The sequence below is a fragment of the Sciurus vulgaris genome (genome assembly GCF_902686455.1).
Source record: "Sciurus vulgaris genome assembly, chromosome: 5".
NCBI classification, from domain to species: domain Eukaryota; kingdom Metazoa; phylum Chordata; class Mammalia; order Rodentia; family Sciuridae; genus Sciurus; species Sciurus vulgaris.
Genome location: NC_136465.1, coordinates 97,436,429 through 97,448,753, shown reverse-complemented (window position 1 = coordinate 97,448,753; position 12,325 = coordinate 97,436,429). Strand labels below are relative to the sequence as shown.

Here is a 12,325-nt window from a genome sequence, read left to right as displayed (position 1 = left end):
CGTTTAAATAACTTTTACATTTAGGATTTAGTACCCTCAAGATTTAAGGCAAAGTTTTGTCTGTTAAAAATGTTGCAAGCCTGACTTTCAGAAACAATTAAAGATACAGTTAACAAAATTTTTCTTTTGTTTAAAGTTGTACTTCAGTATTTCAATTAATTGCTTAGCCTGATATATTGAACTTTACAGTTATAAAGACATGAGTCTACACGTGTTCACTAAAGGACTTACGGTTATTTACTGAATTTGTTTATTGACATCTTTAGGTTAAGTTAATGTAATTACTCCAGTCTTCTTAGAAGAATAACAGAGAACAAATTCCATGATATTTTTTCCCTTTTCTATTTGATGATAAACTTCAGGACATAACTCTATTGGCTTCATAGTACGAAAAATATATCAAATTTTCAAGATTTTTCAAAGGAAATCAGTCTAGAACTAGGATAACAAATTAGAAAAAAAGACAAATTTCTTTTCTCTGGGAGTTGGTGACTGAAATGGAAGAAATGAAATTCACTTTTAATAGACATCACTTCTATGCAGTCTGTGCCCACTATACATTTTATTTAAGGGTTTTCCAGTATTTATTTTATTTGTCTTTTAAAGTCATAGTGAACCAATTCTTTAACCTCTCTATATCTTAGTTTCCTCCCAAGTAAAATAGGAATAATAACATAATCATATTTAATTCATAGGGAGGTTGTAGGATTAAATGTGTTTAAAACACACAAAGCATTTAGACAATTCCTGCTATAGGGTCAGCACTCAGAAAAATGTTAGCTCTTTATTTCCACCTTCTAACTTTTTCACTTGCAAATGTTGCCTTGGTACTTAATCAAAACATAGACTGAAGAAGATACTTTTAAAAATAATTTCTTTCTGATCCCCCAAAGTGACTAAACACTCTTCATTATACTTACTTAATATGACCTTAAACTCTTCCAGTTACTTCTTTTCTTCAATTGTTTTTCTCTCATAATTACTAAGGCACAGATTATTCCTTTCTACTTCTTCATGTAGTTTTATTACAATCTAGATTCTTATTGCCCTTCTTGGTTCCTTGTTAATGCATGTTCTTGCTTTTAAGAACCTTCATTTTATTGTGAATATATTTCTTGCATTGCTGACCTTCTTTCCTCATTCTTAAGTTCCTTATACTTCCTTACTTTAATTTTGTACACTTTTTAAAAGTAGCTACTATAGTCCAGCTATTTTTTGAGGATTGTACTTGATCTTGCTCTTATTGCCACTAGGTACTTCCATAGTGTTCTGTTGCTATGACTCTACAATCACTTTTTCTCAGCTTTTATTTTATCAGTTTACACCATCCTCTGTGAAATTTACTTACCTCATATACTTCCCTACTTTCCTCTGAGTTTAGCATCTAAATCTCAAATATCTTACACGTTTTTCCTTTTCTTCTGAGAATTAGAAAACATTGACTAAATGCCTCATTTTTATCCTGATTAAAAATTATGAGGTAACCATTATGTTCACCTCCCCTCCTTTTGAAATAAAATTTTTGAGAGGATTCTGAGATGTTGAGGCCTTTCCAAATTTCTTACAGAACTAGTAAGTACCTGGATAACAATCCAGGTTTTTTGGATAGAAACTTATATGTGTACCATCTTACTTGTCTTCCAAGTAAATTTTTTTATTACTAAGAACATTACAAGATTATTTGTATTATTTTGAAGAAAATAACTTTTAAAGCATAACATTTAATTGTTATAAAAGGCCCATATTTTAAAGTAAAATGGTTTAAGTACATGGAGGAGGCGTGTTCACTGTAAAGTGAGACTAAGCTATTTATAAAATGGTTCTTACTGTATTCTAATACAGTAAGGTCAAGTAACTTAAATTTGTAGGTAGGTTGTACTTTTATTTCTGAAGCTCAGTAGTGACCTGAATAATATACATCCTTTCTCATTCCTATTAATGGCTCATATTAGTTTCCTGGGACTGTCTTCACGAACTGCCATAAACTGGGATGCCTAAAGAAATTTATTCTTTCACAGTTTTAGAGGCTGGAAGTCTAAAATCAAGGAGTAGGTAGGGCCATCTTCCCTCTGAAGATTCCAGGAAAGAGTCCTTAATTTTGTCTTCCTAGCTTCAGGGCAGTCGTATAGGCACCTTTTTATTACTAATTTCTTTCTTTAGATGGCATTCTCCCTTGGGTATCTGTGTCTTCTTTTAAGGGCATCAGTCTTTAGGTTTTGAGTTACCCTAATCCAATAAGATTTCATCATAACTAATTATATCTGAAAGGACTCAAATATTTTCAAATTATGCCCATTCACAGATAGCAGGGATTAGGATTTCAGCATCTTTTGGAGGGACACAGATCAACCCACATGATGGACATTTGTATTAACTAATTAAATATTTTTCATTGCCAAATATATATTATAAATAGATGTTGCCTCAAAACTTGGGGAACAGACTCTCCTGTTTTGTTTGGAGAGGTAATGAAACTTGGGCAAACAATGAAGTTTCATGAATGCTGTATTTTAATTTTGGCAAAGCATTTGGTAGTTTGATTAAAGTGAATACATTGATGAAATATAGGCTATATGACACCACTTAAATTGAGTGTTGATAATGTCTATATTCTAATGTGAACAGAGGTTTCTTATTATTCAATTTTTCAAAGTATTGTCTTTGTCTCATTATCATTGACTTCCTAGAGTTTATTTTTGTTTTGATTTTTAATATACAGGACAGTGTAGGTAAGACAGCAAAAGAAAACATGTGGTACTAGAGATTGTTAAGGTATAAATAAAGCACCAACCAGTGAACAAGCAAGTCTATTGCAATGACTCCTAAATTATTGGATTTTGTGAACCAATACAAAGAAAAAGAAAAAAAAGAACGGGGAAAAGGCCTAGGTTTGAGGTCTGTGATAGAATTACATTTTAAATTTTGCTAAATAAGGATATCAAAAAACAAACAAAAAGCCTCCTCTCACTCTATTTATACACATATAAATGTATATATTTTACATTTTTATATATTTTTAGTATTTTATATATGTGTATATATAAAACACCTGTTTACCTTTATCATTTCATAAAGGAAAGGGTATTTTGACACGCAAAAAGGAAGATAATAATCCCAGATAGCAAGGACAGATTTTAAAATTGAATAAGTTTACCTGTCTTTAGGTTTTTCATGTAGGTAGCAAAAACAAATTTTGTAACAGAATGGTGTCTTATTCTAGGAAGCATTTCTAAGCTAATTTTTGAAAATGACCAAACTGAATAAAAAGGCAAATAGAGTGGTAATGGGAGCAGTGGAATTGGGTAACTGGGAGGAATTCAAGGGTTTGAGAACACCAGTGAAAATGAAGAACTTGAAGCATAGTTATTTTCATTCAGAGAGGTAAATGATGTTTTGAATTTTAGAGGTAAAGCAGTTGTAAGAGTTGAGAGGAGCCAAAACATGACTTGCTTGTGAGTGACTGTATAGGTTAAAAGTAATGGAATAGAAGAACTGTTAAGCTTACATAGTAAAAAGACTTTATTGTGAATTAACGGCATAGTATGAGTTTAAAGGATATGAAGGAATGGGGAAGAAGAGAAGCATATTGAATGATCCAGGGCTAAAGTCATTAAAAGAATTATAAATACTTGTGGACGTCAGTGGGAATGGCAGCACATAATGAAGTGAGTCAGTTTGTACTGTGGTTTGGAGTGTAGATTTTGGGCCAAGCTGCTTGGGATGGAATCCAAGCTATACTCTCAGCTGTATGGGCTTGGGAAAATCATTTGACTCTTCTTTGCCTTAGTTCCTCATGTCTAAATGAGAATGAAAATAGTGTCATAGAAGATTAAATAATATGTAAACTACTTTGAATAATTTAATCTAGCATGAAACATAAAAGTTAGCCAAACTTACTTTATTGTGTGTGTGTTAACTAATTTTTCAGCAGAAGGTGGACCTGAGAAGGGGAAAGATGGTTGAGAAGGATGGAAAAACACATTACTTCTTTAACCTATGAGTCTCTGAAGTGAAGGATTAGAAAGGAACTACCACCAGGAGAAAGTCAGGTTTTATAAAGAGAGTGGGTAAGAGATTGCCTTTAGAAAAACTAGAAGTTATTGAATAACTTGTTCATGTCAGATCAGTGACTTTATAGAGTGTTAAATACTAGAGATGGAATGAATTTCTTGGAAGTACGTTAGTGAATGAAGAGGGATGGAATGAATTTCTTGGAAGTACGTTAGTGAATGAAGAGGAATGGGATGGGAAGATTTTCAGATTAGCAAGGTCCTTCATTCTAGAATGATAATTGTGGAAAATGGTTTGGAGGAAGCCAGAGACTGGGTGGTAGCCAAGTGGGATACAGAAGCTGAACTTGAAGCGGGGAGAGTACTGAAATAGGTTGTGTGTGGTCTTAAGGAGTTTGTAAAACTATCCAGCTGCTTGCCATATTTTTATGCTTACATACAATTTAAAAGAAAGCATTTACAAAGCTCATGAAAATATAATATAGAAACTTTTGAAAGTAAAATTTACTGTTTCATTCATTTGCTCAACATTGGTATACCAACTATGTGGCACCCACTGGTCTAGGTGCTAGGGATACTGTGGTGAACAAAACTGAAGAATCCTCCTCCTGTGGATCTTAAGTTTTTATTTATTTACTTACTGAAGTATGACACTTCACTGTGATTTGAAATTTGTGCTACTCTGGAGTGTTTCTCGGGGAAATTTCCTTCCTTCCCTCAATAAATATTTATCAAATAACCCTTGCCCTAGACGTTGAGATACAGAGATCAAGTTAGACATGATTCCTGCCCTAGCAGTTGCGTAGAGAAAATAGAAAATGAAACCAGTAATTAGAAATAGTGTGATAAAAGTACAGTGTTTTAAGAACCCATAAATTTTGAGGGTTGCAGAAAGCTTTTTCCCCCTCTACACAGAAATGAGTAGACTGGAACTTGAAGAGTAAATAGTCAAGTGAGAGTTGGGGAAGGAATAGAAAATATTTAGGAGAGAGAACAGCACATTTCAAAAATACAATGTGATTTTTTTTTTTTTTTTTTCTTTTTTGAAGCTGAAACTTGAACTTCAAGGCATTGGGTTTGAAGAAAGGTAATCAGGACTTGAATTTGGGAGGAATTTGTAAACCATGTTAGGATAGCGTTCATACTGTAAGTGCCATGGGAACTTATTCAGGTATTTTAAAAGAAATATTGTATGATCAGATTGATGTTTTAAAATGGTAATTTATAGTAGTATGGAGAATGAATTGAAGGGTTGAAAATTAGAGGTTGTTGAAGTAATGCAGAGAGGGATTGTAGCAGTTGAGACTGGATTTCTACTTAAGGACTTCTCAGTGGACCCTAAAGAAGAGAGAATCGATTTGAGAGAACTTTAGGAAAAGCTTAAGTATAGTGATGTGCCTGTTTTTAGCTTGTGCAATTGGATACATGGTGTTAATCATTAACTAAGAAGATACAGGAGGAGAAACAGTTTTGATAGGATGAAATATTTTCTTTTGGACTTGAATCTGGGTTACCTTGAGATGTCTAAATGAAAATGTAAAAGAAGACAAGAAGATATATCTGTCTGCAGAGGTATTTGGGCTGACCGGAAAGATTTGGAGGATTCAACAAATGGTAGCTGAAGGAATAGGAAATTACTTTTAGGCAAATGTGGAGGTTGGAAGGAAGGCCTAGTGTAGAATCCAAGAGGAAGATGAGTCTGCAAAGTTAGCCAAAGAGAGTATTAAAGGTAAAATGAAAATCAGGAGTACAGTATAGGTTGAATATCTGTTACCTGAAGTGCCTGGGACCAGAAGTGTTTCAGATTTCATGGTTTTTCTAATTTTGAAATACTTGCATAGTGTTTACCAGTAGAGCATCCAAAATGCTCCAAAATTTGAAACTTTCTGAGTATCATGTTTATGTTTAAAACAATTTCAGAGCATTTTTGATTTTTGATTTTTGAATTGGGTGCTCAACCTGCATCACTTAGGACAAGGTAACTGACTCTTTCAAAAAGAAAAAGAAGTGATGAACATGTTATTTTCCCAGGTGAAATTAGATAAGGACTGAGATGTGTCCTTTGGATTTAGTACTAAGGGAGTTCTTAATGACCTTGCTGAGAACAAATTTAGTTAAGAGTGAGGTGAGGAAGTACTCATAATAGATAAATGGAGACAACTCATGTTTGGTTCAAGATATGTTGCCAGAAATCTATAGTTAGAGTTGAACTTGAGTTTAAGGGAGGGTTTTATTCTAAAGATAAGAGGCATGAACATATTTAACTAATCAAAAAGGACAAGTAAAATTGAAGAAAGGTTAGTCTTGATGCAGTTACCATGAAGCAGGTATGGAAAATAAATTTGATTCCTTTCTCAGAACAGAAAAAACTCAGGGGCATGACTTATGCCCAACAATTAATCAAGAAGTTTAATTTACAAATGAATACAAGTTTTGTAATTGATATGGAGATTAGAAACTGCCATCTCTTGTCCACATCTATTTTACTAGATTTTGAGAAAATCATAATCTGAAGGTTACTTTGTAAGCAATGAGTCAGCAAAGAAAATTAGTTGGATGTTTTCAATGGTAAATGAAATTAAACTGTTAATGCTTTTAATTCCACTTTATAGCAGTAGCTCAGTTGTGGATTGGTCAGTAGTATCCCTTTCTCTTTTGGGTGTCATTTGTGATCACTGACAGTTTTTTGCTTCTTTGACTCCTTTCTCTCCATGAATGCCCTTTCTGTGACCTATTTATATATTAATTCTGTATTAATATAAAGTCTGTATTCTAGAGAGACTCTTACAGTAACTTCTGCAACCATCTGGGATTCATTCTGCTATTTTATGTTAACTTTATTAATACAACATTGACATCTGGGAATTCTTTGTTATCACTTGTAGTATTTATTTATACACACTGGTTGTGTGGTATCATGGACTTCACATCCGTGGATCAACCAACCTTGGACTGAAAATATTCAGAGAAAAATAGTATGTTTACTGAAAATGTAGACTTTTCTCCTTGTCAATGTTCCTTAAGCAGTACAATACAACTGTTTACCTATACATATTGTATTATGTATTATTAGTTATCTAGAGATGATTTAAGGTAAACAAGAAGTGCTTAGGTAATATGCAAGTACTACACTATTTTATATAAGGGACTTGAACACCTGAGGATTTTGTTATCTGTGGGGAGTCCTGGAACCAATCCCCCATGGATAGTGAGAGATGACTGTATTATTAAAATTACGTAATATCTGAGAATTTACTTCTCATATATTTGACTTTATAACATATTTTAGATATAGTTTGCATACAGGTCAAAAAGAACGACAAGCAACCAAAGTTTAAAGCTTTTATTTTAAAAAAATTTAAAAGTTTGAAATTATAAAAAAAAAAAATGGAAATCCTCTAATGATCTACTTTTAATATTTTTATGTACAGACTTGTTTGTTTCTTCTATCTTATCTGATAAAATTAGAACTCCTAAGGCTTTTGAATTTTCTTAATGTATCCTGTTTTCTTGTGCTATTAAATATTTTTCAGTAGTTGCAGAGATCAAGACCTGTTATTTCACCATAATTTGTACGTGATGACCATGAGTTTGATTGTATCTTAAATATTTTTTAAAAATAACATGATAGCTGAGTGCAGTGGCACATGTCTGTAATCTCAGTTAATAAGTTCTAGACTAGTAGACTGCCCCTGGGTTCAATCCCCAGTACCCAAAACAAAACAAAACAAAATAAACTACTATGAGAAATATTTTTATAATCAAATTTTTGTTCTTAACCCAGATTCTTACTTTAGGATCCATTTCTAAAGAGGAATTTATTTAGTCAATAGGGAAGTGGTACCATTTATATCCTTGTTAGCAGTGCTTGAGCACATCTGTTTTATTTCATTTTCTTCCATTACTAGGAATGTTTTTTTTTGTCATTTAATAACAAAGTTGTTTTTATTTTGATTTGTATGTTTGAATGTTACAATGTAACAGTTGTTTTTCATTTATTTTTGTGTTGTGTATTGTTTGTATGTGTAAATTATCTATCATTTGTTAGGGTGAGAGTGGGGAAAGAAGTGGTATGAATATTTTTTTTCTCAAGGAAGGATAAGAACACTAAGTTTCTAAGAACATTGGTCAGTTACCCTAAAGTAAAAGAAACCTTTTATCATTTTTTAGGATTCATTTAGTCATTAATTAATTTATTTAATTAATTTAGCATGACTATATGAAGGAAGAGGAAGGTTTTCCTGAAGATGAGGCGACTGAATCGGAAAAAAACCTTAAATTTGGTGAAAGAGTTGGATGCCTTTCCGAAGGTTCCTGACAGCTATGTAGAGACTTCAGCCAGTGGGGGAACAGGTGAGTTTTAGTTCAAGTAAAATTCCCTCAGTAAATAGTTTCTGAGTGATCCAGTCAAGAACACATAGAGACATAGCCAAGAAGAAGAACTCATCAATGAATTTTGCAGTAACTTTGTAATTCTTCTGTCTGTCCTTGTGTCACTGTTTGCCCTGGTTTTATTCTTGTTTATATTCTCTATAACATCCAACCCAATTCTACCCATGCATTTAACAATGTCTATTTGTTAATAAATTATTGCAATTTTACTATTTGGTACTCTTCAATTACATATAATTACATTAACAAGATTTTAATATATAAGTGAAATTGAAGTTTGAAGTTATATAAAGATGTTGACACTGCCTTATTCCTATTTTGATTAAATTAGTATAAACATTGTACAAATTTCACATTAGTGTTTGAGAGGCAGCATGGGGTAATGGTTAAGAACTTTAGATCCAGACTTTGACTGTCTGGATTAAGATCTCACCTCTGGCACTTCCTATGAGAAAGTTACTCAAAACTAGTTACTTCTTCCATGAAATAGATATATTGGTATTTACTTACTAGTGTTAATGTATCAAATACGTTACTATATGTTATGCTTAGAGTAGTGGCTTTCATAGAAGTATTTGTTAAATAAAATGGTGACATCTGTAAGAATAATATGACTAAAAATATCACTTATTTTCCCATGAAGAGGTAATAAAATAACATATTTCACAAAAGATTATATTTTATTGGATAAAATGTTCATAAGATGCTTACTATTTCTAATCTCTTATGATTAAGTTTTGTTAATTAAAGTAGTACAGTTTTTTTTTTTTTGTTTTAAATTCGGCTGCAGGCATAGATGCATTTTTTTTAATACTGAGGGGAATATTTTCAAATTTGGCCAGTAAACGTGCTTATTTTCATCATTTATTGTATCTCTGACAGTGTTGTTTATAACAGAATAGTTTATGTCATGTAAAATCTATTTAGTGAGAGACACCCTTAAAATGAAAGAAAATACTTTCTCAGTATTCAGATATTTGTGTTCATATTTGTGATTGTTTTCATTTTGAACTGTTTTAGAAAAAATCTATAGTAAGCATTTTGAAGAAAAAAATTTCATAGCATTTATTTAAATGCAAATTATGTTAGACACATTTTTATATTGCATCTTTTAATCTCAGTTAAAGTAGTTTACTGTTGTATATTTTTAAAAATTTTTAACTTGGTTTTATTGTTGTTGTTGTATTTCTCAGTTTCTCTAATAGCATTTACCACTATGGCTTTATTAACAATAATGGAATTCTCAGTGTATCAAGATACGTGGATGAAGTATGAATATGAAGTAGACAAGGATTTTTCTAGGTAACTTTTTCTTCTTGAAATACTTTTAGATTCAAATTATTTTAAAAGCAGAGCTTTTGAAAAAATGTCTAACCTTTTATATTTGGTTTTAGTTTTGAAGAAATGGTCCTGAAAAATTCTTAATAATTACGTGCATTAAAGTGAAACATTTTGAAATCATTTAGATACTGGTCTCTGATTTAGTATATACTTGTATAAAAAGTTAGGAGAATGTGTTTTTCCTTAGCCATATGTATGATGAGAATTGTTTGAAACTCTTTATTCTTTATTATTTGAAATATCTTACTGACATATGGACTGAAAAATAAATTATCCAAAGATAAGTTGTGTATACTTCTAACTTGACTTCTATAAATTATATCTAAGATAAATTTTGATATGTAAATTCACTTTTAAACCTTTGAAAATACAATACTGTTGGAGACAAAATATACTTTACATTTATCCATTTTATTTGGATTTTTTTTATGGATTGCATATAACAGGTTTATAATATTAAGATTGCACTAGAGAAGAAGACACATTTAGTTCTCCCTTTAAATTCCAGCTCTGTTATTCACTAGGTATATGACTTTAGGGAAGTCACTAAGTCTGTATCTGCATGTACTTCGGTTTCATAATTGGTAAAAAAAAATAATATTTATGCTCTTTTTCTCATGGGGTTTATATTAGTTCAGCATTTGTAAATTGCTGTGTAACCTTGGACAACTCATACAGTTGACTTCTTTTGAACCTATTTCTGCATCTGTAACATGAGTTACTGTTCTAGATGCCATTAATTTTCAAGAAATTTTTGGTGTTATTTTGTTTATAGCACCAATTAAATAGTTTTTATTTTCCAAATGTAGTCTACATTAAGCAGGTTATCAGTGTGGTAGGGACACCCAGAACCTATATGACTTCCTTCTCTGGTTTCTACAGTTTTTCCTGGACCTAAGCCCTGAGTTTATTTTGAGCACAGTTTGAACTGTAGACAACTTTAAGACATTGTGAAGCTCTAAAATTTATAATTCCTATTGAAATCAGATGAAAATTATTAGTGATAAAAGTTTTTGTAGGAAGCGCAGGATTGAATTTGGTAGTCTCATTCTGTTATTTATAATGCTTAATTAATTCTGGTATTTGAAAATGTATTCGAACTAATCATTTGAAAATAATCGAACCTTTTAAAAGACCATACAAAATTTCAAGTGTTGGATGCTTGTTTGTTTTCTAGTAATTTGATTGTATTTATCCTGAGTAGTTTCCAGTATGCCACTTTACTAAGTAGTTATTTGATTTTATGACAGCATTAATGCTGGTTTGAATACTGACGGTTTGTTTGAAAAATGGAAGCCATCAACTTTATAGTTTCATGATATAAAATAAAGAAGATTATTTGTATGTATCATAATGCATGATGTATGGTATTTATGATAGGAAAAGGAAAAAACTTAAAATACTTAATTCTTGATTTTTGAAAGTTTTACAGTCTTACAGCAATATTCTATCCAAAGTTTATATAAAGAGAGGTTAAGACTTTCTGGATTGCTCATTGTTATCATCTATTATGGTAGAGATGCCATTAACAAATTAAAATTGTGTTAAAAATCTGTGAACTAAGGTTTTTGGATTAATCAAAATAGAACTTTTACTTTTAAAGTACCTTTGTTTTGACCATAAAAAATGCAATCTAAATTCTAATTGATATATTTTATTATGTTTGAAATCCAAGTTTTTTTATAATCAGTTTATATTTTTCATGTTTTGCTGATTAATTGATAGGTACTATTGTTACCTTTTTATCTTTTAGCAAATTGAGAATCAACATAGATATTACTGTTGCCATGAAGTGTCAGTGTAAGTATACCTTAACCTGAAGAATTTCTGTATAGTTTATGGTTCAAACAATTGTCAGTAAAAATTAAAAGCTATTGGTTGTATTTTAATCTTGTTTTTCCTTTACAGAATTAAAAACTTTATTGATATTATTTAATAATGAAAATGGTTTCACCTCAGTTTATATTCATTATATTTCTTCTACATAAAAAGATTTAATTCATATTAAGTACAATTAAAATAAATAAAATTGGGGGAAGTTCTGGTTTGTCTATCAGAATTCTAGAGTAGATATATGCTTTCTTTTTTGTTTGAACAGATTCTATACCCATGTTCCACAGACATATCCTGTTTCACCATATTAATTTGTCACCATTTGCTATATGTTTATTCTTTGATTTTAAAATACAAATTCAGTTCTTTTAAGTGAATAGTGATAATTTACCTTTTTTTCTTCTCTTTTCTGGCTTTCTCTACTGTTAGAAGTGGAAAAATACTGGTATGCCAGATAATAGTTTGAATCTGTATTGCTCACAAAAATGAGGATGCTTTTATATGAAAAAGGTCTTAAGTTATTGCTTGAAAAGTAGAAACAAAGAAATGATTAGACAAAATTTTTTAGTGTGGAATTTTAGTGTTAGTCATTTAAGAGATGAGAAAATACTTTATATCCCCAATTTTGAGTTAGTTTTAATACTGAATATATCATATTTTTCCTTAGTCTAAATGTTTGAATACTACTAAAATATTAGTCTTTTCAAAGTAAGATTTTCTATTTATTGCCTTTTTAAAGCTATGTATAG

At 31.0% G+C, this 12,325-nt stretch overlaps 1 protein-coding gene across 1 annotated transcript in view; it reads left to right on the top strand.

The window, feature by feature from the left end:
* The window catches only part of ERGIC2 (ERGIC and golgi 2), a 34,036-nt gene that overhangs the window by 811 nt on the left and 20,900 nt on the right, over positions 1 to 12,325 (top strand). The window contains exons 2-4 of the mRNA XM_079139444.1: positions 8,221 to 8,363; positions 9,596 to 9,704; positions 11,497 to 11,543. Coding sequence (XP_078995570.1) covers positions 8,258 to 8,363; positions 9,596 to 9,704; positions 11,497 to 11,543 — 262 coding nt within the window. The 5' untranslated portion in view covers positions 8,221 to 8,257. The remainder of the gene's footprint in view (positions 1 to 8,220; positions 8,364 to 9,595; positions 9,705 to 11,496; positions 11,544 to 12,325) is intronic.